The sequence below is a fragment of the Selaginella moellendorffii genome, unplaced genomic scaffold, assembly GCF_000143415.4.
Source record: "Selaginella moellendorffii unplaced genomic scaffold, v1.0 SELMOscaffold_22, whole genome shotgun sequence".
Taxonomy (NCBI): domain Eukaryota; kingdom Viridiplantae; phylum Streptophyta; class Lycopodiopsida; order Selaginellales; family Selaginellaceae; genus Selaginella; species Selaginella moellendorffii.
The window spans coordinates 1,387,034-1,411,776 of NW_003314283.1; the positions used below are offsets into that span (position 1 = coordinate 1,387,034).

At 46.1% G+C, this 24,743-nt stretch overlaps 7 protein-coding genes across 8 annotated transcripts; 5 read left to right on the forward strand and 2 right to left on the reverse strand.

Moving 5' to 3' along the window:
* Nucleotides 1-1,333: 1,333 nt before the first annotated feature.
* Nucleotides 1,334-5,322, reverse strand: LOC9642814 (importin-13). 2 transcript variants are annotated; one of them, XM_024678622.1, is made up of 16 exons: nucleotides 4,931-5,322; nucleotides 4,746-4,868; nucleotides 4,585-4,688; nucleotides 4,352-4,539; nucleotides 4,028-4,305; nucleotides 3,904-3,968; nucleotides 3,604-3,851; nucleotides 3,410-3,550; nucleotides 3,081-3,349; nucleotides 2,714-3,022; nucleotides 2,401-2,659; nucleotides 2,182-2,348; nucleotides 1,905-2,133; nucleotides 1,683-1,847; nucleotides 1,545-1,624; nucleotides 1,334-1,488 (listed from the first exon to the last, which is right to left on the reverse strand). In XM_024678622.1, the coding sequence occupies exons 1-14, from the start codon at nucleotides 5,294-5,296 to the stop codon at nucleotides 1,780-1,782; spliced, it is 2,814 nt and encodes a 937-aa protein (XP_024534390.1). In that variant the 5' UTR covers nucleotides 5,297-5,322; the 3' UTR covers nucleotides 1,334-1,488; nucleotides 1,545-1,624; nucleotides 1,683-1,779. The 2 variants fall into 2 exon arrangements, with proteins under 2 accessions (XP_024534390.1, XP_024534391.1); XM_024678623.1 differs by lacking the exon at nucleotides 1,334-1,488 and having other exon boundaries at nucleotides 1,490-1,624.
* A 62-nt stretch (nucleotides 5,323-5,384) lies between these two features.
* Nucleotides 5,385-6,657, forward strand: LOC9642815 (bifunctional protein FolD 2). Its single transcript, XM_002973552.2, has 6 exons — nucleotides 5,385-5,408; nucleotides 5,459-5,566; nucleotides 5,627-5,810; nucleotides 5,863-6,020; nucleotides 6,072-6,284; nucleotides 6,360-6,657. Exons 1-6 carry the CDS (start codon nucleotides 5,406-5,408, stop codon nucleotides 6,594-6,596), a joined length of 903 nt encoding a protein of 300 aa, XP_002973598.2. The 5' UTR covers nucleotides 5,385-5,405; the 3' UTR covers nucleotides 6,597-6,657.
* A 520-nt stretch (nucleotides 6,658-7,177) lies between these two features.
* Nucleotides 7,178-8,869, reverse strand: LOC9642378 (putative 12-oxophytodienoate reductase-like protein 1). The gene is made up of 5 exons (XM_002973707.2): nucleotides 8,713-8,869; nucleotides 8,510-8,650; nucleotides 8,321-8,451; nucleotides 8,084-8,263; nucleotides 7,178-8,019 (listed from the first exon to the last, which is right to left on the reverse strand). Exons 1-5 carry the CDS (start codon nucleotides 8,832-8,834, stop codon nucleotides 7,421-7,423), a joined length of 1,173 nt encoding a protein of 390 aa, XP_002973753.1. The 5' UTR covers nucleotides 8,835-8,869; the 3' UTR covers nucleotides 7,178-7,420.
* Nucleotides 8,870-13,969: 5,100 nt separating this feature from the next.
* Nucleotides 13,970-15,095, forward strand: LOC112347540. Its single transcript, XM_024678579.1, has 4 exons — nucleotides 13,970-14,162; nucleotides 14,222-14,433; nucleotides 14,488-14,713; nucleotides 14,773-15,095. Exons 1-4 carry the CDS (start codon nucleotides 14,007-14,009, stop codon nucleotides 15,070-15,072), a joined length of 894 nt encoding a protein of 297 aa, XP_024534347.1. The 5' UTR covers nucleotides 13,970-14,006; the 3' UTR covers nucleotides 15,073-15,095.
* Nucleotides 15,096-15,142: 47 nt separating this feature from the next.
* LOC9642816 lies at nucleotides 15,143-16,580 on the forward strand. The gene is made up of 5 exons (XM_002973553.2): nucleotides 15,143-15,187; nucleotides 15,238-15,491; nucleotides 15,591-15,802; nucleotides 15,864-16,125; nucleotides 16,180-16,580. Exons 1-5 carry the CDS (start codon nucleotides 15,157-15,159, stop codon nucleotides 16,453-16,455), a joined length of 1,035 nt encoding a protein of 344 aa, XP_002973599.2. The 5' UTR covers nucleotides 15,143-15,156; the 3' UTR covers nucleotides 16,456-16,580.
* Nucleotides 16,581-17,581: 1,001 nt separating this feature from the next.
* LOC9642379 (pentatricopeptide repeat-containing protein At1g32415, mitochondrial) lies at nucleotides 17,582-20,140 on the forward strand. Its single transcript, XM_024678448.1, has one exon. It carries the CDS (start codon nucleotides 17,582-17,584, stop codon nucleotides 20,138-20,140), a length of 2,559 nt encoding a protein of 852 aa, XP_024534216.1.
* Nucleotides 20,141-20,702: 562 nt separating this feature from the next.
* Nucleotides 20,703-22,994, forward strand: LOC9642380 (protein trichome birefringence-like 14). The gene is made up of 5 exons (XM_024678625.1): nucleotides 20,703-21,183; nucleotides 21,317-21,355; nucleotides 21,448-21,549; nucleotides 21,599-21,809; nucleotides 21,935-22,994. Exons 1-5 carry the CDS (start codon nucleotides 20,988-20,990, stop codon nucleotides 22,743-22,745), a joined length of 1,359 nt encoding a protein of 452 aa, XP_024534393.1. The 5' UTR covers nucleotides 20,703-20,987; the 3' UTR covers nucleotides 22,746-22,994.
* The last annotated feature ends 1,749 nt before the right edge of the window (nucleotides 22,995-24,743 follow it).

The following is a 24,743-nucleotide window of genomic DNA, read 5'->3' on the forward strand; positions in this document are numbered from 1 at the left end:
CGTTGGGATGTGGAAGTTCTTCTCCTCGGAAGAACGTTGGGCTGCCACAAGAGAGGAATGGATGATGTTGATACCATACTTGGGACCTCGATTTGGATGCGGATGGATGGAGATGCGCAGCTGCAACGGGAAGAGCCACTCCACCATGGCCGAGTATGCACGGTTCCTGAGGATCATGAGGAAGGCAACCTGGCTGCACAGCTTCTTCTTGGCCGACTTTGACGGGAGATTCTTACAACTCTTGTGTTCGTACAAGTCCTCGAGCATGAACCTGGAGAAGCCACGATAAAGATTGCGTGTCTCCGGGTCATCCTTGATCTCCTTGGTGACAGTTGACTCGTCACAGCCAAACAAGCACATGAGAGCTCGCCTGGAATTCTCTGCATTGGCGGTGAGCTCGGTAGCAACAGGATGCTCCACGGTGGTGTTGGAGATAAGCTTTGCGATGCTGTTCTCGCTGTGGTTGTCCAGCAGAAACTCATCCAGGCGAAAGAAATTGACCAAGCCCGGATACAAGTTGTGTGCCATCTCCCAAAACATCTCGCCATAAGAATCCACAGCAGCATCGTCCGAGCCGACGAGATCAGAGAAGACATGGCCATCCGAGGCGACGTTGTAGTGCACGCCTGGAGCATACACGGCCTTGATGAGATCCGCAACAATCTTCATGGAATCGATGGCCAGCTCCTCGGCCTTGTCCGGGCACTTTCCCAGAGTCTTGTCGGGATTGCACGACTTGACTGGAAATGCGGGCAAGACGAACTCGAGTGGAATGTTTCTTGCGACGTGGTACCTCACCTTGTCCGCAAACCTCTGCTTGCCCCCACTTGTGAACCACTGGTCGTGCTTTGGAAAGTGGATGTAATTCCTCTCGATGATGTCCACAATTTGGGAGGTGATATCGTCCACCTCTTGAGGTGTGTGCGAGCTGAAGGGCTCCAGAAGACAATCCCTAGTCATGACGCTGTTGTCCAGCAGCAGAGAGGCAAGATACTTCATGTTCTCGCTATCCTCCTCCTGGATGAAAACCACGCCCTCGAATCCATTCCCAATGTATCTCTCGTAGACGGTGGCTTCCCACGAAGAGCATGAATCAACTCCAAGCATGGAAATGGTGTATCTGTTGATCTCTGGAGCAACGGAGCGTGTGGCTTGCTTGGCCGCCTCTAAATCTTCTGCTGTGCTTGCAACCATGGAGGAAAACGTGAATTCCTCACTGGTGCTCTTCCGAGTGGCAACTTGGGGGACATATCTCCTGGCAGACTGTGAGATGAAGGGAACCTCGCCATTCTCCTTGTGGATATACAAGAACGCAATCTTGTCCTTTGGAAAAGCCATGGAAATCAGTGCAGAAGTTGCTAGATTGTGTGCGTAGAAACCGCTGCTGCTGTGGATGAGCTAGCAACTGTATGAATGATTTGTTGAAGCTGTGGCACCACTAGAGCTTTATATAAGGGGAGTTGAATGGACCATCTTTGACAAGAGTTTCTACATTTGAAAACGTGTTCAACTTAGATTCCTCTTTGGAAGACAAAGTCACATACCTCTCCTTTTTCTATTGTTCCTGGGAAGCTTCGCATGTTTGATCATTCTTGATATTCCCTCGCTCTGTAGTTTTTTCGTCCTGAAACACATGACGCCAATAGAAGAAAATGTAAAGAATGCTAGAGTCTCTTTCTTACGGCTAAGTCGTGCCACGTTTCTCAGTACTGGAACAGGACTTCGGCAGGGCTCGCGTTTCTCAGTACTGGAACAGGACTTCGGCAGGGCTCGCGTTTCTCAGTACTGGAACAGGACTTCGGCAGGGCTCGCCGCCTGAAGGACTCGAGAAAAGTCCAAGACTAGCTCTGGACAAGGACACTGTCGTCAGTCTTTTCGAAACTTCGCTCACCAACAAAGATGACCTTGAAAAGCTCGTCTCAGGTGTGTTCGCATGACTGCTGCTACGAATTGCCGCTTGCTTGCTTCGTCCATGACTCCATGCCTTGCTGGTAGCTCTGGAGAGGTGACAAAGGCACGAAGTACAGGTTCCGTGCTGGCTGGGTGTTCCAGAGCTAGACTGTATAGGATGTCTGCTAAGGCGTCTCTGAAGATCACGGTCAGTTGTCCGTAGGCCACGTACCTGACGACTGTCTGTAACGCTGTTAAGTGGCTTGAAAGTGAGTACCACTACAAATGTACCTCTACCAGTCTTGGTATGCTGGGGACGACAATTTCATTGACATATGGTTTAAGGTCCTGAGAAATCCGCCACGACTCCGTCTCGCTCAATCCTCCCAGAAAAATAGTACTTGTTATGAACTTAGCAGCATAAACTGCAGGCTCAGAATCACCTCTTTGCAAAACACCTGCCAGAGCTGAAGTCGTAAAAAAAGACACCCAGGAAACTTTAAAGCTTACCAATGGCACACCCGAAAAACTTTGCCAGCGACTTTGACGGAACAAAAACGAGAGGGATGTCCCGGAGGCAGCTGCTGCCGAGGCTACAAATCGCACCTAGCGATTCAAAGGCATTGTCTTTGCGCTGTCGAGATTCTTGGTGACTTAAAACCACCAGCTCCAGGAATTCAACGACATCACTGACTTCTTGTAGGCAGTTTGACAAACAGAAGTGTAGCTCATCGTGCATTGTCTTAGACGACGATACCAGGACAACAATCTGTAAAAATCCACCAATATAAGCGCGACGAAGAAAAAAACATCAAGAACTTACGCTGCACAAACATTGGATGCAAGAAGGAACGAGGTGCTGCTTAAACATGCCCGTGACAAGTCCCAGCACACGGGGAAGTACATCCTCCATCATGACGCCCATTCGAGTAGCCAAAGCTCCCCATAAGTCGCACAAACTTCTAGCAACATCAATGCTTGTCGCCCAGTTTGTCGCTAGAACATCAAGACTACTCCAAATTTCTCGCAAAACTGGCACCGCAGGATGTGCGTCTGATTTTCTCCCAAAGTCCACAACAGCTTTTATCGTTCTCAAGGCACTTTCCAAAGGTTTGCCATATGCATCAGTAACCTGTAAATAAGCACACGTCATTTCAAGTCAAAACCATCTCCATGCTAGCAAAACTTACTTGCATCACTGAGCATTGTTTGATTGTAGCCACCGCCGAGGCTGTTAAGCCCTGGATAGTTGCTTCCGATTCATGGACTGGCAATGCAGCGGCAACGGCTGCAAGTCCTTCGATCAGCATAACGCTCTCCTTGCTTTGCAGCCCTCCTAATGAAGTAGTGATTGCTGTTTCGCAAGCTCCCATCAGTGGAGACAGAGCACGCGCAGCGGCTAACTGCGATGCTGATGCTCGGCAAAGTTCACGTAAGGATTCAGCACCGGATGCCTTCGCTGTACACAAGAATAAACCAAAATAGTAAGGTGAAAACTTTAACGAGATAAGGAATTTACCATCAGGAACAGCAAGAGCTGTAATGCTGTAGCTCACAGCTTTCTCAAGTGCTACAGGATCGGCAGCAATCCATTCTGAGAAGCTTTTGAGTAGCCTTGCAGCCGTATTGACAAGCTTCCCAGACGGCCATCTCGCACTGACTGTTAAGACAATGGTCAGCAGAAAATTGGTAGCTAAAGCCACGAATGCATACCTGATTCCAGAAGATTGTGTCCTCCAAAAGCTCCGGAAAACAAGCTCCTCAAAAGTTCTACGGCAGCCTTTTGAGTGTCAACAGCGGAAGTAATCTGTTCTCGTAGACAAGAAACTGCATACAGATAGAATTCCGCGTGTTGCCAACAAGAGGCTTGCAGTAAATTTTCAGAAATATACACTATAAGGTCGCACCTTAGCACCTTGAAACAGGAAGCAATAGCATCCTCAGCTATGCCATAGCGAAATCTATATCGAAGTACAAAAGTTAGTATCTGCAACAAAAACTGACAGCTTTTACCCGCAAAAATCATCGTCGTCTATGTCAAAATCGTCAGAGGGATGCTTTGCAACCCTTGCAAGTGCCTGTAAAAGCACGAAGACTTACTTGTCATTTTCATGGTTAAGATAATTGATAACCAGACCTCAAAGATAGCCAGGAATATCTTCTCTCGAGGAACATTTACCGAGGAGATGGTGGCGAAACGGGGCCACGCCACTGCCACCATTGCCGCTCCATCAATACCAAGACCACCGCCGCCGCCGGTTGCATCGATCATCCACTCGATCAAGAGTAAATCTTCCGGACCTCCTTTACAAATCAATGCGGGTTCGGAAGCCCCGAGAGCAGCAAGAACGCAGCACAAAGCATGCGAGCGTCGTTGGGAGGAGCTGTTGAAGTACCTTTTGTAGCTGAGAAGAGCTGCAAATCCGAGTTAAACCAAAACCAATTAACAGGTAATCCTCACCGGAAATAACTGCTCGCACTGCAGCATCCCTGCCTGGAAGGCAATCGACAGCTGAAATAAGCTCGGACAGCGCTGCAGACGACGCAATCACACAGGACTCGTTATCGGATCCCAGGGAAGCCAGCAGCACATTGAAGATTTTCGGATAATCCGAGTACGTTTCAGACAAAGTGCCACCACCTTGCAACCTGGAACATCTTAAAGATCAGCTCAGAATGGAGCTTGTTACATACCATCTCTCGAAGCACGTTAGCGTTTTCTCCAGAAGTGGGACGCTAGTTACATTTTGAAGAAAGCCCAGAACTCGCGGGTAGGATAACTGGATGCATTGCATAACCTGACAGAGAACCTGCATTAGCTCAAGAGATACAAAGAAAAAGAGAAGAGAACTTACTTCCCACGCAAGAGCTCGAGACCTGTGTAGCGTTTCTTCCGCGAGCGCGATCAACAGTTCTAGCGCCAGAGACACCGCTACCTCGTTTGTCATGTCTGTTTTCTCGATTACATCTGCCACCAGCTAGAAGATCAATCGAAAGATTAAAACTGGAAGAAAGAACGAAGAAGAAAGAAAGAACGAACCTGGGAGCACGCCTCTCCTCCAGCAACAGCAGCAGCAGCGCTCAAAACGACGCACACCCGGCTCGCCACGATTCTATCTCCTACATTTTTAGGCAATTGCCAGAGAAGAAGATCGAAAATCTCGTGCGCGTCAATCTCATCCAGCTGGACCCAGTCCGATCGCAGCTTGGACAGCAGCAGATTGAGCACGAAGAACTTCACCTCCGCTGATCGTCCCAGCGCGGAGCCATCGGGAGGGAAGGCGAGATACAAGGCCACAGTCCACATTTGCGGCCTGGAAACGAAGGCGCTCACCCATTGATTGGCCTCCTGCTGCCGCTGCGCGTCCCTGGCATCGAGAGCCGCAGCAATGGCGGCCTCGAGCATTCCCGCATTCTTGGCGAGCTCTTCCTCCTCCATTCTAGCCCTAAAACAGAGGCCTAGACCTAAAATAAAATAAGAAGATTCCCTGAAATTAGGGTTCTTCGTTTCTTCCATGGTAAGTGATGGAATGCGTGCGATGTGACTCTCTGATCGATCACTGCGCAGGCGGATCCGGCTTCCGTGGCGCAAATCATCGATGGGAAGGCAATCGCGAAGGCGATTCATCAAGAGATCGCGGAGGAAGTCGCTCAGCTCAAGGAACAGCACGGCAAGGTAGAACACAGGGCATTTTCTTTCGTTTTGTAATGTGTTTGTTTCCTTGGTTTGCTCAAGGTCCCTGGATTGGCTGTGGTTATAGTGGGCGAGCGAAAGGATTCGCAGACTTATGTGAGAATGAAGAGGAAGGCCTGTGCTGAGGTTGGAATTAATTCCATCAATGTGGATCTTCCGGAGAACATCTCTCAGGAAGAGCTCCTGGATCAAGTTCTAGAGCTAAACGAGAATCCTGACGTCCATGGTATGTGTTTTCTTTCATAGTTTTCGTATTGCTCACAAGTTTTAATCGGCAGGGATTCTCGTCCAGCTTCCACTTCCCAAGCACATCAACGAGGAAGCCATCCTCAACGCCGTAGGCCTCGACAAGGACGTGGATGGCTTCCATCCTTTAAACATTGGAAAGCTTTGCATGAAAGGAAGAGAGCCATCGTCCATTCCATGCACTCCCAAGGTATGATCATAGAATGATAATGGTGAGTTTCTCATCTCTTGGGACTCGCAGGGGTGCATCGAGCTTCTCAAGAGGAGCAAAATCCCGATTGAGAAGAAGAAAGCTGTTGTTGTTGGTCGTAGCAACATCGTTGGAATGCCTGCTGCGTTGCTCTTGATGAAGAACGACGCTACCGTCACTGTGGTTCACTCGAGAACACCCGAACCGCAAGATATTGTAAAGGAGGCTGACATCGTTATTGCAGCAGCTGGCCAGCCACAAATGGTACTTCGTTTGCTCGCAATCTTTGTTCTTTTCTCTAACTTGGTAGAGTTTTTCTTTTTCTTTTCTTTTTTCCAGATTAAAAGAGACTGGATAAAACCCGGTGCTGCGGTTATCGATGTTGGGACAAATGCCGTGAGTGATCCATCGAAGAAACTCGGCTATAGAATTGTCGGTGATGTGGATTTTGAGGAAGTGAAAACTGTTGCTGGCTGGATTAGTCCGGTTCCAGGAGGTGTTGGTCCCATGACCATAGCAATGCTGCTACGTAACACCGTCGACTGTGCGAAGGCAGCCTTTGCAAGTGGTGCCTGATCACAGAAGAAGGAACTGGATCTTTCCAGCAATAATCTCATGAAAGTTCTTGTATCGGCTAGTCGGTCCGGTGAGTTGAAAGGAGGTAAACATTTCATGTCTGCCTGATTTCGTGGTGAATCTTCTCGAAGCTCTTGCAGTGGAACTGAAGAGCGTTCTTCGCAAAAAGTCTTCCGAGAAGTTGACGATTTTTCACTCCTTGGCTGACATTTGATTTTCTACAGTGTTTTCTTGGCATTGCGAAGCAAGTGGCTATGGCGTGCGGATCCGAGGCTATTGTTGCTAAGTTGCGTGATGGAAGATCTCTTGCTTACGACGAGTATGGCAGATTGAAAGAAACGTGATCGTCATCCAGGGCCTTCGGAGTTCTCGGCACCATCGTCTCGCGTGCTCAGAGGTTCTTTTCCTAACTTTTCTATCAGCCTCTCAGGGCCTTGTGTTTTTCTGTTTGTCCAGAAAGAGCTCGGAGTTTACTTGGTCGAATTCCAAATCCACAGCTCTCGATCAGCAAGTTATGTGCGCAAGCTCTACTTCTACTTGGACTAGCCTTGTCTTTCAGATGATGATTGAAACGCAGGGTATGGTTTTTTCATCCTTGCAAACAATTGGATGGGGATATTTCAAGAGAAATTCAAGCGGTTGGGTGATCCCTGTGATAAGCACCTCTGTAGAGAGGGACCGAGGTGGCAAAGAAATGTCCTCATTCCCCACAACTGCAGCAAATCCAAAAAGCTAGATTTGAAGCTGAAATGGTCCACAGCATCACACTTATTGACTTTCACCATCACACAGGTCTTAGTTTTATTAACATAAATTGCAGTATCTCAAGCAGCGACTTTGACTTCCAGGAAGGAGTAGTCTGTGTAGCCGACGACCGGGTCTGGAGTGTAGAACGTCTGTCTGTCGTACACGTTGAGCGCCGAATTCAGCTCAAATCGCTTGGGCAGATCGGGATTTGCCAGAAAATGCCTCCCGTACACCACCAGGTCAGTTTTCCCAGACGTGATTGCCTCGTTGCCGTCGTCTCTGCCGTAGCCCCCAGCCACCAACATAGTGCCTTTGAAAGCCTTCCTCAAGGGCCATATGCCTGCGGCTTCTGGAGCGATTGCTGCTCCGACTCTCATCCTGGGTTCTACAAAGTGTGCGTACAGGATGTTGAATCTGTTGAGCTCCTCTGCCATGTAGAGGCCGAGCTGCAGGGGGTTTGAGTCCACGGCTCCCACATAGTCGGAGAACGGGGACAGTCTGATTCCCACTCGGTCGGCTCCAACTTCTTTGGAGACTGCTTCCACTAGCTCAAGCGCGAATCGGCATCGGTTCTCCACGGAGCCACCGTATTCATCCGTCCGATCATTGGTGCTGTCCTTGAAAAACTGGTCGATGAGGTAACCATGAGCTCCATGGAGTTCTACACCATCGAAACCTGCGTAAAGATTGATAGATTACAAACTCTACCATCACAGATCTAAGAAATAAGAGTCACCAACCAGCTCTCATTGCGTTCCGAGCAGCAAGTCGAAAATCTTCCACAACGCCAGCGATTTCATGCGTTTCAAGGGCTCTTGGAGGCGAATAGTCCGCCATGGGAGTGCCTTCTGGAAGCATCAACTGACCCGGTGCTTTCCTGTTGGTAGATGATACGGGTGCCTGTCCATTCGGCTGATAAGCTGCAAAACGCTATGTAAGCTCGAGCTTCATGAATCAGGAATCAGATTCATACTCACATGTATGAGAAACTCTTCCCACATGCCAAATCTGTAGAAAGAAAACAGCTCCTTTGTCATGAACAGCCTGGACAATCGGCTTCCATGCTTCGACTTGCTCCTCTGACCAGATTCCAGGGCTATGCGGATATCTGAAATCCAAGCTTGCAGTTCAGTAAAACAAGAGAATGGAGAAAGAACAGCTTTCACCCCAATCCGGATGGAGAAACTGCAGTGGCTTCGGCGATCAAGAGCCCCCCTTGCGTGGCTCGCTGTGAGTAATAAATGGCAGCATGAGGCTGCGGGACATGGCCATACGATCTGCACCTGGTCAGGGGCGCAAGCACCACTCTGCAGTGGCGAGATTGGATCACACCTTGAAACTTAGTCTAAACCAAATCTTCAAACTGTACCTGTGTTTCAGCTGAAATCCGCCAAGCTTGAACGGCGTGAGGAGCGGAATGTCCTTGCCCTGGATCACCTTGCACTGATGGTGCTCGTGCTGATCGTTAGATGGCGTCTGACCGCAACCCATGGCGCCGAGTGATGCTAATGGCCTGCCATAACTAATTATATAACCCCGGCTGGAGAACTCCAAATTGGATTTCGTATTCCTGTGTAATGACATGACTCCTCCTCTCATCCAACGACAAGGATGGATCCACGACGCTTCCAGCGCAGCTTCGCGTCAGTGTCCTTGGAATCTTATGTCGAGATCTGGATTGGACTTATGCAAACATAAAATTTATGCCTGGAAATTAGGGTTCTTCGTTAAGTCTGTATGTGTAGGTGGATGGCCATCGCAAAAGTGATTCATCTTCTTTGTTGTTGCTCAAGGTCCCTGGTGTGGCTGTGGTCGTGGGCGAGTGAAAAGGTTCAGACTCACGTGAGGAAAGAGGTTGCATCAATGTGGATCTTCTACACTTCTCAGGAGAGCTCAAACAAGAACATGGACGTCTATGGTATTCGTTTTCTTTTCTCTCTTTCATGTTTCTCCCAAGTTTTAATCCACAGGCCACTTCCCAAGCACATTAAAGAGGAATACACTTGCATAGTTTACATTGGAAAGCTTTGCATGAATGGAAGAGGGCCATCGTCTATTCCATGCACTCCCAAGGTATGGTGTTCCTTTTAGGGTGTATCGAGCTTCTCAAGAGGAGTGAAAACCTGGATAACACCTCTCCATGAGATCTTCCCAGGTTTCTAATCTAGTTCCTAAATCTAAAGCTACACTCCAAAAAGATTGCTCTTACCTGGATGTGCCAATCCAAGTAGAATCTGTAAAAGACAAGTTGAAAGATGTTAGTCCCATGCCTTTGATCCCTTGAAGGTAGTGGATAAGCTAGGCATTGCAGTGAAGAGTCAAAAAGATAAGCAGTATTGCAATGTATTTTGTATAAGGGATGAGTCTAAAAACATTTTAAGTCCTATACTTTTATAGTCACTATTGGTTAGGAACACATTCCTAACTTTGATCCTCTCAAGTTTGCATTCCTAAGCTTAAGTCTCCAAAGTGCAGGTTCTCCAAAGAGCAAAATCCCAATTGAGAAGAAGAAAGCTGTTGTTGTTGGTCTAGCAAAATCGTTGTGTTGCTCTTAATGAAGAATGGGGCTACTGTCATCTGGTTCACTCAAGAACAACTAGTCTTCTATTACTCTACATTTTTTATAAACTATATTTATATGTTATCTCTTTTGTTAAGAGAAAAATAAGCCTCCAAATAAAACACAAGATTAATAAAAACATGAAAAACCAACTATTAACCAAAAAACATTTTACCTTTACGTAGCAATGACAGTTGTAATCTTAAGACTGACACAATGTTTCAAAACAAAAGCAATGAAAGAGGATTTGTAAAAGTATCACCTACTATATCCTAAGTAGTAACTAATTTTCCCACAACATTACATCAAATAAAACATATTGATAGTGTATGTTAACATACTTAGACTTCGAGTGAAGTTGACCAAAGCAATACTAAATTGATTATCATAGTATAAAAACATGGGAGTGACAGAGGATATCCCAATTTAGTAAGTAGTTTATGAAACTATATAATTTCTCGAGTGGCTAAACTAGCTATAACATATTTTGCTTTTGTAAAAAATAATGTTATCCAATGTTTACACTTAAAAAAACTAAAAGACAACACTAGAATTTACATGAAAACATAAGCCACTTCTAGATTGACAAGAGTCATAAATTACACCAGCCCAATTTAAATCAGTGTAAACTGTTAATATCATAGAATGATTTTTAAATGCATATAAGTGATCCCATGATTAATAATTCCTTTAAGATATCAAAGAACTCATTTTTCCTCCCAATGGATAATTTATGAAGTTGTAAAATATTGTCTGAAAGAATTAGTAATATATATGATATCAAGCTGAGTAACATTACTATGTACATTAAACTTTGACACTCTAAAACATTAGTAAAGGTAACAAAAAGAAATGTAAAGCTTTGGAGATGTAGGAATCAACTATAGTTTACAATTCATCATTTTAAAATATCATTATTGATATAGTTAATAAAACATGAAAAATCATGTTTTAGAGCTGCTCCAAACCTAGTACCTCCTTCAAATACCAACTACAATTTGACTACACTAAGATTTGAAGAGCTATCTTATAGATAAATATTAATTACCTTTCCTATTCCTCATTAATAATTGGTGTAGATTTTACACTTGCAAGTTTCTCTAATACCATACATAGTTCTCATGCTAATAAGTGGTGTGATTCTAAATATTATTCTTTAATTGCCAAAAATATATTCATTTTAAGCGGTTGTGAATGTAGGGGGTCTTAATCCAGTTTTATCTAATCTTTTTTGGTAAAAAAGATAAAATTCACTGTGCAAAGTAACATTTGTGGATCCAGCAGCTGGAATCAAGATGTCAGCCTACGCTTGACGTGAAGTTAAAGGGGGATTTAGTCTATTTTGTCTTTATTTGGATATATTTAATTAAGGATTACGTATTAGGGATTTCATCAACTAAGGATTAAATTATATGTTCATTTTCATAGTGGCTCTCTTAAACATCATGTAAAGAGAGGATGGTGCCTCTATGAATTGATATTGTTAGGTGGTATTGCATTTTTTTTTATATTCAATGTTTCTTTAATTTTTAGATTTCATAATAGTTAGAGCTTTTGAGTTCTTTCACAATATCTATTTTGAATATCTTGGATTTTGAGTGGGGCTAAATTATCTTTAATTTTGATGATCAAAGTTATCTAGGCACGTTTTGAGTATTGTTTGATATCAAAGATTATCATTCAGTTGACAAAGATTGTTAGAATAGGTCACAAAAGATAATAAATTGTCAAAAAAACTTATTAAAAAAGAGACAATTTTTGTCAATTGAACAACAATGCTCTTTGATATTGAACAATACTCAAAATATGGTCTAGATCATCTTAATCATCAAAATCAAGGATAGTTTGATACTAAAGAATTTGGAAAACTCTCATAGCCACTATGAAATCCAAAAATGTTAGAACAAAGCCAAATATTAAATCTCAGAAACATATGGAATGCCAAATCATTTAACAAGATCAATCTGTGAAGGCACAATCCTCTCTCTAGAGAAAGGATAATGATGTTTGAAAGAGCCATAATGAAAACTAATATATCCAAAATAATCACTTCAACCAGATAAAAGCTGTCATGTCCACCCTAAAAAATCACCATAACAGATCAATCATGGTAGTATTCAAGGTACATGAGAGTGATGATGTAGTCATCAAAAAAAAAAAAAACAGAATGGTTAAAAAAGATATAAACCTAAGTACCTTTGTGAATTATAGTAATTTTCAAAAAGCACGAATCTCGTTATGTGAACTGAATTCCTAAGGATTCAGTAAGTGGTTCAAAATTTTACTATTCATATGTTTCTTGCTATAGCTGTTGAATTTAATTACAACATTCATCAAATAAATGTGAAGTCAATGTTTATTAATGTGATTTACAAGAGGAGATATATATACAACAATCAGAAGGATATGTTGTCTTTGCTAAGAACATTTAGTATGTAAGTCTTATGGACTAGAATAAGTAGCATGTGCTTAAGATTTATTTATTTTTATATGGAGAAAAGTTTCAAAACTAAATATTTATATGTAAATTCAAATATTATTTTAAAGGGGCACCGTGCTTATTGCTTTTTATATCGATGATATTATTTTTATGATGAATAACTTGAGTTTTTTTTTAATCAATTTTAAGTCTCAATTTAAGCATAACTTTTGATATGGTCAATAGTGGCTCTATACACTATTGCTTAGACATTGAGTTCATACATAATCTTGATCAAGGTATTTCCTTTAATTTTTTTTCTGAATTTCATTAAGGTTATCTTATTTAATCTGGCTCTATTGCACTACATTCTTCTATGAAACTTTCCTATATTTTGGAATGATGGATTATATTGTAGTCAAATTTTACATCTCCATATTTTATTCACTTTACTATATTAGGGTTATTTGGCTTAGATTCTTAGGGCAATGATGGAGCAAAATTAGTTCTTCAATACTTTTAATCATGGCCTATACTCGTTTTGGAACTTGTTCAATGATATTAATAGTTTATATTGATTCAGATTGGGCTAGTGCAATTTATCAATCTGCAAGTGGCTCCTATATTTACATAAATTTTTGTGTTCTTTTTAGTTTTTATATGTGAACATTATATAGCAATATTTGCTATAGAAGCAGAATATGTTATAGTTAGTATGGCCACTCAAGAAATCATATAACTTCATAAATTACTTATGACTTCAAACATCCTTTATCACTCCCTAAATCTTTATATTGTGATAATAAATTTATTATTGTTTTGGCCAAATATCTAAATTTTCACTCAATTTTAAATATATTAATACACATACTATTTCTATATTCATGAAAGAAGGTTGCCATTATGGAATTAGTTACTACACAGGATATAGTGGCTAGTATTTTTACAAAGTCTCTTTTGTTATCTTTGTTTTTGATTTGTATATAACTTTTTCTGGTATGATATTTTAAATTAGTTTTTAGTTATTAATTGGCTACAATCAGATTGGTTTCAATATTGTTGTTTTATATAAGCTAGGGTTTCAGGCTAATCAAATATACACATTTTTATAATTCATTTCCATACACTCTATATTATATTTTTAAAGAGAAAATATAAAGAAAATATAAAATTGTGCTCATAAAAGGTGCTTGATAACTCCTCCAGAACAAAAAGCTATCAAGTCTAAATGGGTTTTAAGGTTAAAACTCATGCTAACAGTTCTTTTGATAAGTTTAAAGCTCGGTTAGCTGCAAAAGGATATTTGTAAGTTGTTAGTGTTGATTTTTTATTATTTCCAACTAAAGATTAATCCTTAGTTGACGTGGACTTAAATATGTCCAGATATATTATCAATCACATCGGAAGAAAATAGGGTATAGCGTTGTCAGCCAAGTGGATTTTGAGGAAGTAATATTCGATGGATCATTCATGCATTTGTCCAAACCCAAGGTAGCAATCAAGAAGGAACAGGAACTTTTCCGAGAATAATCTCACTTGTATTGACTTGTCGGTCCAGTGAGTTGAGAAATCTTCTCAGTGGAACTGAATCTTCTTTTTGGTGGACTGAAAGCGCGTTCTTTCGTAATAAAGTCTTCCGAGGTGAGCTACTCCTTTTGATTTCTACAGTGTTTCTTCATTGGCTATGGTGTGCGGATCCGAGACTACTCTTGCTAAGCTGCGTGATGGACGATCTCTTGCTTACATCGAGTATGGCATTGAAAGAAAACTGGCCACCCACAAAGTGATCGTCATCCATGGACTTGCGAGTTCCCGCCACCATCGTCTCCCCTGCTCAGAGGTTCTTTTCCTAAGTTTCCTATCAATCTCTCAGGGCTTTGTGTTTCTCTGTTTGTCCAGAAAGTTGTCAAGGAGCTCGGAGTTTGTTTGGTCGGATTCGACAGGGCTGGCTATGGAGAGAGTGATCCAAATCCACAGCGCTCGATCAGATCTGATGTCTCGGATATCGAAGAGCTAGCAGATCATCTGCAGCTTGGTGACAAGTTCTACATTGTAGCCACTTCCATCGGCGGCTACTCTGCTTGGGGATGCCTGAAGTACATACCGCACAGGTTCTATCCTCTAGATTTTTCTCCGAGTCTTCTGAGAGTTTTTGTACTTTCCAGAATTGCTGGAGTCTCGATGATCGCTCCAGCAGTGAACTTCTGGTGGCCAGGCTTGCCACAAGATCTGTCAAAACAAGCACTTAGCTCTCGAGTGCTTTTGGATAGCTTGATCTTGAATGCAGTCCATCATACTCCATGGCTTCTCAACTGGTGGAGCTTTCCATCCGGTCCTATGCATCTCGACGAGGTAGACATCAAAATTCTCACGGAATCTCCAATCATAAAGGTGAGAACTTTTGCTACAAAACATTCCAATCCATATGACCATTTCTTTTTTCTTCTCAGGAGATAAGTTTGCAAGCTACGCAGCGATCTCATCGTCAATCTCTCAACAAAGACATGCTCCTCCAATTCGGAAAGTGGGAGTTTGATCCGCTCGAGCTCCAGGAGCCCGGAGATTTTCGCGTCTCGATCTGGCAAGGCGATCGAGACTATCCAGTCCCAGTGGAGCTGCAGCGATTCGTCCACAAAAAGCTTCCATGGCTCGACTATCACGAAATCGCGGGCGTCGGCCACTTGGTCGTGCTTGTTCCAGGCTATGGAGACGAGATCATCTCCAATCTCGTGCTCCCTCGCGAAATCTAAACGATTTAAAATTTTAAATTAACTTTCGCGCTCTAGTTTGAGTGTTCTTACTATTTCTCTAGGTCTAGAGTAGAGAGCTCGGCTATGGCGGTAGATCTTCTCGCTTCAGTCGGAGGTATGTGCATTTCAATCCCATCCAGGAATCGCGATCCAGTAGCTTCTCAGGTCCCTGGCCGACAGTGGTGGCGCTAGCCGCTGGAATTATCATACCCTGGATCTACTTGCTGCTCAAGCCGCCGCCGCCCAAGATCTGTGGAACGCGGCGCGGCCCTCCCATCACGGCTCCTCGAATCCGACTTCGCGATGGCCGATACATGGCTTACAAGGAGCAGGGAGTTCCAAAGGATCTGGCCAAGCACAAGGTGATCTTTGTGCATCCATTCTCGGGATCTCGGCACAGCTTGTTGCAAATCTCACAGGTACGCAAGCTACATTTTTGCTAGCGGGGAAAGCTCTTGAAATTCTTCGTGCTTCTTTGCTTTCTGGTGGCCACGAACGAACATACGCAACTATCACAGGAAGTTTTGGAGGGACTAAGTGTGTATATGGTAGCTTTCGACAGGGCTGGCTATGGCGAGAGCGATCCATTCCCAGAGAGAAGCGTCAAGAGTGAAGCTCTGGATATCCAGGAGCTCGCGGACCAGCTCCAGCTCGGGCAGAAGTTCTACGTTGTTGGGCTTTCCATGGGAGGATATCCGTGCTGGGCTTGTCTCAAGCATATACCACACAGGTAAGTAGTTCTATCGCATCGAGAGAGATCGATCTAAGTTCTTCCTTGTTTGGTTTTCTAGGCTGGCTGGAGTTGCTATGATGGCTCCAGTGGTGAATTACTGGTGGCCTAGTGCTAGCAAGGAGATCTCTGGCGAGGCCTTCTCCTCGCGGCCCCTGGGTGACAAGATAACTCTCCGGATCGCTCACTACGCGCCATGGTTGATGCATACCTGGTCCAAGCAAACTTTTCTTCCATCGTTCCTGAATGGCATCGGCAAGGAGAAGTTCATGAACAAGATGGACTTGGAGATCACAGCAGCCAGGAAGAACGCTGGAATTCCTGTAAGTTATTGGGATCACTTTGATTGACTTAGAACTTACTCTCGGTTTTCCTAGCATCAAGAGACCGCGATCCAGCAGGGAACATCCGAGTCACTGCACAGAGATCTCGCCGTGGGGTTTGGAAAATGGGATTTCTTCCTCGCAAACGCCGGCGTTCCAGTTCACGTATTCCAAGGCGACGAAGACAATCTAGTCCCAGTGAGTATCCAGAGACACGTCGCGGAGAAACTTCCATGGATCAACTATCACGAGCTCCCTGGCGTTGGACACTTGCTGGATTTCGTTCCAGGATTAAACGACAAGGTTCTTACAACACTTTTAGCTTCGTGATCGATCGACTTGTTTATAAGTTTCGTGTAAACAAAGACTATGAGGAACACTAGACTATTCCGTCCAAGGCTTGCGCGGGGTGGAATCATCCTCCACTAAACAAAAGCTTGGATCCACCTTTCTCATTTCTTTGAGGCCAAGCTCGTAAATCTCCCGGGAATTGGTCTTCGATTCAAGGTAGAGTTTCTCCATAGCTTCCACCAGTGTCAACTTTTTCCTCCAGCCGTGAGAGTCTTCCATACACTTGAGAATTATCCCCAAGGCACGAACAAGGTTGTTCTTCCTCCTCATCTCATACACTTTCGCAACATCTGTGATCACCTCATGCTCGTTGTAGATTCGCTCGTAAACTTTGAGCAAATTCCTCTCTTCTCCAATCCGAGCGTTTGCCTTTGTATCATCCACCAGGATTGCCCTCTCCATACAAAGGCCCTCCACACGACCCTCGAGAATCTTAGCTTTAAGGGGAATATCCATCACCACCCCGAGCTTGGACAAGGCATGTCCAAATCTCTCCCTGGCAATCGAATCAAGCCTGGAAACCAGCTCCATGCTTCTCTGTACGTGGCCCAAGCTATAGAAATGGATGCAAACATTGGGCATCTTGTCCAGAGCCACTAGAAACTCGAGAGCTCCATGAGCAAACTGGTAAGAAAGTTCCCCCATTACAAATGGCCCTCTTGGATAGAGTAGTGTTTCGTCGATGTCGACGAACACATCCACCCTCTTGGGTCGCCAAATCTTCCTGAGTAGATCCATATCAACTCGCAAACCCTAACCCTAAATTTATAGCGTAGCCAACCTAAAATCTATAATTAATTAAAGGTAAACTTAAAAGCTACCTCATCATGCCACATCAGCATGTGCTAGGGGTCTCTCTCTCTCTCTCTCTCTGTGCTGTCTCATGACAAGTGGATGATCGTACCTCCGTTCCTTGATTCTGGCATCTCGCATTTTTTGGAATGATCTTCGCCTCTCAGGATCGCGGGATCCATACCACAGTTGCGTCCAGCTACTGCGGGAGAGCAGCAGCGCCAGAGCTTTGCTCGCCGGGAAGCGTGTGCACGAATTCATCCAGGAAAGAAGATGGAGCCACGATCGATTGCTGGGGAATCTCCTTGTCCAGATGTATGGAGCTTGCGGCTGCGTGGAGGAGGCCAAGGCTGTGTTCGAGGGGATTCACGGGAGGAACGTTTTCTCGTGGAATCTCATGCTTCTGGCATATGCCCAGAATGGGTATTTTCTGGGTGGAAGAAAAGCATTCGACCAGATGCCCAGCTGGGACGTTGTCTCTTGGAGCACTTTGGTGACGTTTTTCTGCCAAACAGGTGACATTCATTCAGCAAAGAATGCATTCGATTGCATGCCTCAGAGAGAACTTTTGTCGTGGAACACTTTACTTGCAGCAAATGCCAGAAATGGGCAAATACACGACGTGCAAGGGATGTTTGTTCGAATGCCCGCGCACAGCCTAGCTTCGTGGAACTCAATAATCACTCTCGTCTCGGACAGCACGAACGCTAACTATGCAAGCTATATATTTGCGGCAATGCCCAGTCGAGACGAGATTTCCTGGAATTCTATGCTTTCTGTATATACCCAAGCCGGGCATATGGACTCGGCAAAAGCGCTCTTTGATTTTTTCCCTGCATGGAACTTGAGGGCTTGGAACGCGATGATCACAGCTTACGCTCAGATTCCTGCTTGCTCCCAGGACTCGAGACTGACCTTTGAGAGCAGTCCGCAGCGAGACTCTGTGTCGTGGAACGGATTGATCCGAGCTCTTGCAGACGATCACGTTGCTCGGCAGGCCGTGTTTGATGCAATGCCACAGCGAGACGTTGTTTCGTGGACCTCCATGGTCCAGGCGAGCTTGGATCAAGGCTTGTTTGATCCTGCTAGAGAGCTCTTTGATGCTATGCCTTCCAAGAATGTTGTGACTTGGACGATGGTAGTCACAGCGTTTGCGGAGTGGAGCAGCGAGCTTCTGGATCGAGCGGAGTGGATCTTCCACCGGATGCCGCAGCACAACTTAGTGACTTGGAATGTGATGCTCTCGGGTTTCGCACAGAACGGGAAAGTTGACAATGCCAAGCTCATGTTTGAGAGCCTTCCAGCGAGAGATACTGTTTCGTGGAACACGATGATGAGCTCGTACAGTGCCACCGGTGGGTTTCTGGAGGAATCGAGGGACTTGTTCTTCCGGATTCCTCGCAGGGATTTAGTTTCTTGGAACTCGATGCTTGTGGCTCTCGTCTTAAACGATGATCTTGCTGGTTCGAGGACGGTGTTTGATTTGATGCCTCGAAGAGATGTCGTGAGCTGGAAGATCTTGATCCAGGGTTATGCTCAAGAGGGCGATATGGATCGAGCGAGAGGCTTGTTGGAGAGCGGGATTTATGCTCTTGGTTCATCATCCAGTGGACTGATTTGGTCGATCTTGCTTCGAGGATACAGCTCCAATGGCTTGAGTATAGAGGCGTTCGAGCTCTTGAAGAGGATGGACCTGGAAGGTGTCAAGCTCATTAGCAGTTCTTACACTGCTCTTCTCGACGCTTGCTCGGGCCCCGAGTTCTTGGAACTCGGCAAAGAAACTCATGCTAGAGTTTTGTTCTCGGGACTCGACAAAGATCCCTGCGTGGTGAGCTCGCTCATCGTCATGTACGGGAAGTGTGGAAGCTTGCATGACGCGGTGACGACGTACAGCCGGCTTGATCGACCAGACGTGGTTTGCTCCAACTCGATGATCACAGCTTACATCCACAATAGTCGCATGGCAGAAGCTCAGGGCGTCGTCGAGAGTATGGTTGATCCGAGCGTGGAGAGTTGGAACATACTCCTCCACGGCTATGGCCAGAACAGAAATCTCGAAGAGGCAAAGCTTTTGTTCGACAAGCTTCACGAGCGTGATGCTATGTCGTGGAGCTCGATCTTGTGTGCGTACGTAGCAGCCGGTCTTGGAGCCGAGGCTTTGATGACCTTCCGAGAGATGGACTTGGAAGGCTTCAGGCCTAGCACGAAATGCTTGGTCGCTGTTCTAGACGCCTGTGGCTCTCTCCTGGGTGATTTTGCTCACTGCAAGATCGTCCACTCGAGCATAGCCGAGGCTGGATTGGATCGGCTCAAGGGCGTGGAGACCTCGATCATCAGCATGTACTCAAGGTGTGGAAGCCTGCGAGTTGCGAGAGAGATCTTTGACAAGCGCCCTCAAGAGCTTCGAGCTCGCTGGAGCTCGATGATCGCCGGCTACGCTCAAAACGGCCATGCGCGCGAAGCTCTCGATCTATTCAGGCAAATGCTGCTCGACGGAGTGGAGCCAAACTCGATCACGCTCGTCTCGATCATCTCCGCGTGTAGCCACACCGGAGCTCTGGGAGATGGTCTCCGCTGCTTCGGAAGCTTGAGGCAAGACTTCAACATCGTTGCCTCGGATGATATCTACAAGTGCGTGGTGGACGTTCTGGGACGAGCCGGGATGCTGAGCGAGGCCGAGGAGTTCATCTCTGCGATGATGCCATTCGAAGCCGATAGCTGCACTTGGATGAGCTTGCTGGGGAGCTGTAGAAGCCATGGCGATGTCAGGAGAGGCCAAAAGATCGCGGCTATGGAGTTTGAAGCTTGGTCGCCAACTTCTTCCACCTTTGTGCTTCTTTCCAACTTGTGTATTCCTGGGAAAAGTTTATAGTTTGGTGGAGTTTCCAATTGGAAAGGTAGAACCACTGACATCTATTATGACGGAAATAACGCTCCATGAAGAACGTTCTAAAAATCTCCACCACTTGGTTTGGTGAAGATCACGGGCGAGAGAGTTATTATGTTGTCGATTTAGCTGGATACCAAAAGCGATAGCAAGCCTCACCATTTTATTTGAAAAATGAGAAGAGAAAACTTGTTGATCTCAGCTAAAAACTTTTTACTGACTAGCAAAGAGTCATCAACATATAGACATAGAATCATCTCCCACTTTCTCATAAACATTTTTTAAGCTTGTTTTAAGGCTTTGTGTTCCTCACAGTTTCACTTGATAGCCCTTAGACTCTATCTAGAGTTTTTCCTCAAGATCTAGCTGTTTTATATGTTGCTCCACTTGGTTGAATAAATTCATATTTCACCTCGCCCTCATTGTCATAAACTTTGAACAAATTCCTCTCTTCTCCCACAAAATTTCATCCATCACAAGAGAATACTAGGGTTACGCGTCACCGCCTCAAGCTTGCGCCACTAAGAAAGTTCAAAAGATGTGTTAGCCTAATCCTAGCAAAGCCAAACCTATATTAAAAAGTGACGATATTTGTGTGAAGCTTCAAACAAATGACACGCGGTAAATTCTCATTCACCCGTTTAATTTTATCTTTGACCCCGTCCTTTTTCTTTTGAGAGGCAGGCTTTCGCGAGCTCAGTCACGGATCCCTTGGCGACGATTCAGCTGGACCGAAAAGCTTCTCTAGTCCCGGGCAAGCACAGCGCGATAGGTGTGCTCGATCAATCGCTCGCTCCATCGCTCAATCGCGCGCTCTCCGTGCGATTGATTGATGGGTTCTTCTTGCGATGGTGGAGGCGGAGGAGGAGGAGAAGTGAGCTGCTGTAGATCGCCCAAATCGCCCGGCTTGTTCCTCGTGACAGGGATCAAATCCAAGCAGATGCTCGTCTCGCTGCTCGCGATCGTTTGTGGCCTCCTGCTGCTGCTCAAGAACCCATCCTTGCTCGAATCCGAGCGCTGGAGACCCGGTAAGCGCGTAGCTTGTTACCGTGCTTCACATTGCCATCCCTGGATCGATCGAGAGCCTTTTTGCTCTCGATCTTCCTTCCAGCGATGGTCCAACTCACCGATCTTGTGGGCTTGTTTGTTTTTCTGGAGCAGTCATATTCCAGCAGGACCATCACCTGGACCTCGGCAGTGGTACGTACCTTCATGTTCTTCGTTGTCTTCTCTTTAAAACCCTTTTTCTTCTTGTCCTTCTTCCTCTCCCTCTTTGTATTTTAATGGCGCAGCTTTAAAGAATGACCGAGCCGTTCCCATCGCGGCTTCACACAGCTCACACTCCACGAACTTTGGAATCTCCCCATCTATCGACGATGACACCACCAACACAAGTAAGCTCTCAAAGTTACAGAAACTATGGCGATAACTTTGATCTCGCAGATGGCAGTGGTGATCGCTGCGATTTCTCGCGTGGGCGATGGGTTTTCGACGAGACAAAGCCGCGCTACACTGGCCACCACTGCCGGGCATGGCTTTCCAAGCCCTGGATGTGTAGATTGGATCGACATCACAACTTAAGTTACGAGAGCTACCGCTGGCAGCCGCGCGGATGTGACTTGCCAGGCTTTGATTCCACACAGCTCCTCCACAGGTCAGTACACAATCATTTCCTCCACTTCGCTCGCCACGGGTACCGCGCGGTACCGCACGCTACTGCGCATCACAATCTACCGTGCTGTACCGCGCGGTGTGCCGTGCTAACGGGGCCGTGTCTAGATTGAGGAACAAGACGATAGCGTTCGTGGGCGATTCGCTGGGGCGGCAGCAGTACCAGTCGATGATTTGTATGCTGGTGGGCGACGCTTCCATGCCCAAGATCACGGACGTTTCGATCGAGTATGGGCTGGTGACCAAGGGCGAGGGCGCGCAACGATTCGCCGCCACCAACACGACGGTCCTCTTCCACTGGTCGGCGTCGCTGGGCGATCCGCAGCCCCTCGAGGCCGGGCTATGGGCGCTCCACCTCGATCGAGCGCCGGGGTTTCTCGCCAGGAACGCGCAGAGATTGGATGTGGTGATCGTCAACACTGGTCACCACTGGAATCGGGGAAAGATCCGCGCGAACAAGTGGGTCCTCCATGTCGATGGCAAGGTCGCGAATTTGCGAGTGGATGCCGCGAGGAGGATCGCGCTGACGAGCGCGGCGCGGTGGCTGGGCGAGCAGCGGGAGAGGATCCGGGGATTCGTGAGGAGCTTGTCGCCCAGGCACTTCCGGGGCGGGGACTGGAACTCTGGCGGGCGATGCGATGGGATTCGAGAGATCGAGGAGGAGGAAGAGCTTGGCGGGGATTTGATCGCCCAGGAAGCCGTGAGGAGCACGAATGGAGCAGTGACGCTGCTGGAGATTAGCAATCTCTCCAGGACGAGGGGCGAGGCTCACATCTCCTCGGCATTCGTTGGATCGTCCTCTTCTTCTTCTTCATCCTCTCCCAGGCAGCAGGATTGCTTGCACTGGTGCTTGCCCGGCGTCCCCGATACTTGGAACGAGCTCTTGTTCGCCCATCTCATCGATGATCGTGCCCCTTGATTCTTTCCACGCTGGGATATCGCAGTTTTCCTCGCAGATGGAATGATCTGTGCCTCTCGAGCTCGCGGATCCGTGGGGAATCTCTTTTTCCGGATGGGTGTATGGATCTTGCGGCTGCGTGGAAGAGGCCGAGGCCTTTTCTCGTGATTTTAGAGCGATCACGTTGCCCGCGTTTGATGCACTCACGGATTGTTTTTGGAATGCCCAGGAAAAATCAAATGCAACTAACATTGCCCAGTGGAGACGATATTTCTTGGAATTCTGCAGTTGCTGCATACGGGTATATATGCTTTTGGCATATGCCCTCTTTCCTGAGAGAATGTTCTCAGGAACGTCAAATCTTTTTCGTGTGTGCTTTCGGTTGCGGCAAATACGATGAGATGAGGACTCTGAGAGGAGCTTGGTGTGATCGTCAAGTCCTCAACTCCCAAAGAAATCAAAGAGTGATTTGAGAAAATGCCTGGGCCCTTTGGTTCCATCTGGGGCTCTGGATTGAGAACAAGTGAGAGAACGTGCAATTCTGTAGCTCCGTACTTTTGTTCCATCCCTTGGCTCAAATGCTTTTGTTTTTTGCGAAGTGGTGAATCAGGATCCAGCTGAAATTTGGGAAGCTCAGATGTGTCGGGTGACGCACAAGTAAAACCAAACTGGCATGCCAGCTTTTCGATCAACCTGGACTGCAAAAAGCGGCCACAGCAACTCAACGCCGTTGAGCAAAACTGTTTGGACAAGAACACCATCGTCAATTGCCTTGAGCAGTGTGTCCATGTTGAGAACTGGAGTTATGCCATTAGGCCTTGTGCCCTCGTGTCAAAGAGTATATGTCGAGCACAGGCTCTCTCAGCACTTCTTCATGCTCGTATATGCACAGAGAACCCTCTGTCTTTGAGAAAACTACGTCCCAGTCAGAGCCATACTTCGAGAGCATCGACCGTCAGGTTCCTGTTTCCTTTGCTTACGTCCCACTTAAGAGGTGCTTAGGACCTATAAGCCTCGCCAACCGTGGTAGACCGCACAGACAGAAGCTCAGTGTCCCCTGCATTGTCGCTGCAGATCAAATCCGATACAGTTGCTGCACCGAAAGCCACTGGTGTGGAATATCTCGGTCAGCCTGGATGCATCGTCCACTAACCATATCACCCGTTTCCCTGCGTGACGCAATACGTCTGCCACTCTATTCCACCCGGATGATGGTGCCTTGAGCTCGCCATCACTTTCCTTCACCAATTCATCCAGTAACGGAGCGAAAAACTCCCGTGCCGCTTCTAGCTCCATCTTGTTTGCGTACTTGACGTGCATATTCTCAAGATTACCAGGTAACCCCTCGTCAGCTCCTGACGAAGTGCTTTGAGCAAAGTCATCTTTCCGGATTGCCAAGCTCCTGTCAGCGTAAGTTGTTGACAAGATCATCCAGATGAGGCCATGGAACGTAGTAATGTGCCGAAAGATTCTATGCACTTCCAGAAAAGAAATCCTGTCTTTGCGTTCGCGAGCTTCTCCCCCATACGATTTAGCCAAACACTTGGGAACCTTTTTATTTTACTAATGTTTTTCTTTCACCGCCTTCGATATTGCAGCTATTGGGTGCGAGAGCTTTTCCGGGAAGCGCGCAGCTTTGCTATGATCTAGTGGCTGCTTGGGAGGAGCATTGCCTTAACCACGGACGAGCTGGTTTCTTTTGATATTAAAAGAGGTTTTCTCGTGGAACACTTTACTTGCAACGGTGGGCAAGTTTATCACTGGCAACGATGCTAAAATCTTGCCTCAAGCTCTCAAAGTAGTGCAGCCCATCGGCTAGGAGACATGAACGAGACAAGCGTGATCAAGTTACCTTTCGATGCAATTCTGGCCGATAGTGTCAGGCAAACTCGAAAACATAATAGCAGCTGATGGGTCGCTTGTATTCATGCTGCATAAGCTCCTCAAACCACTGGTGTGCTAGACCAAGTTCCACAACATGAAGCAGCCCAATGTAATTTGCTTAAAAGCCAAAACTCA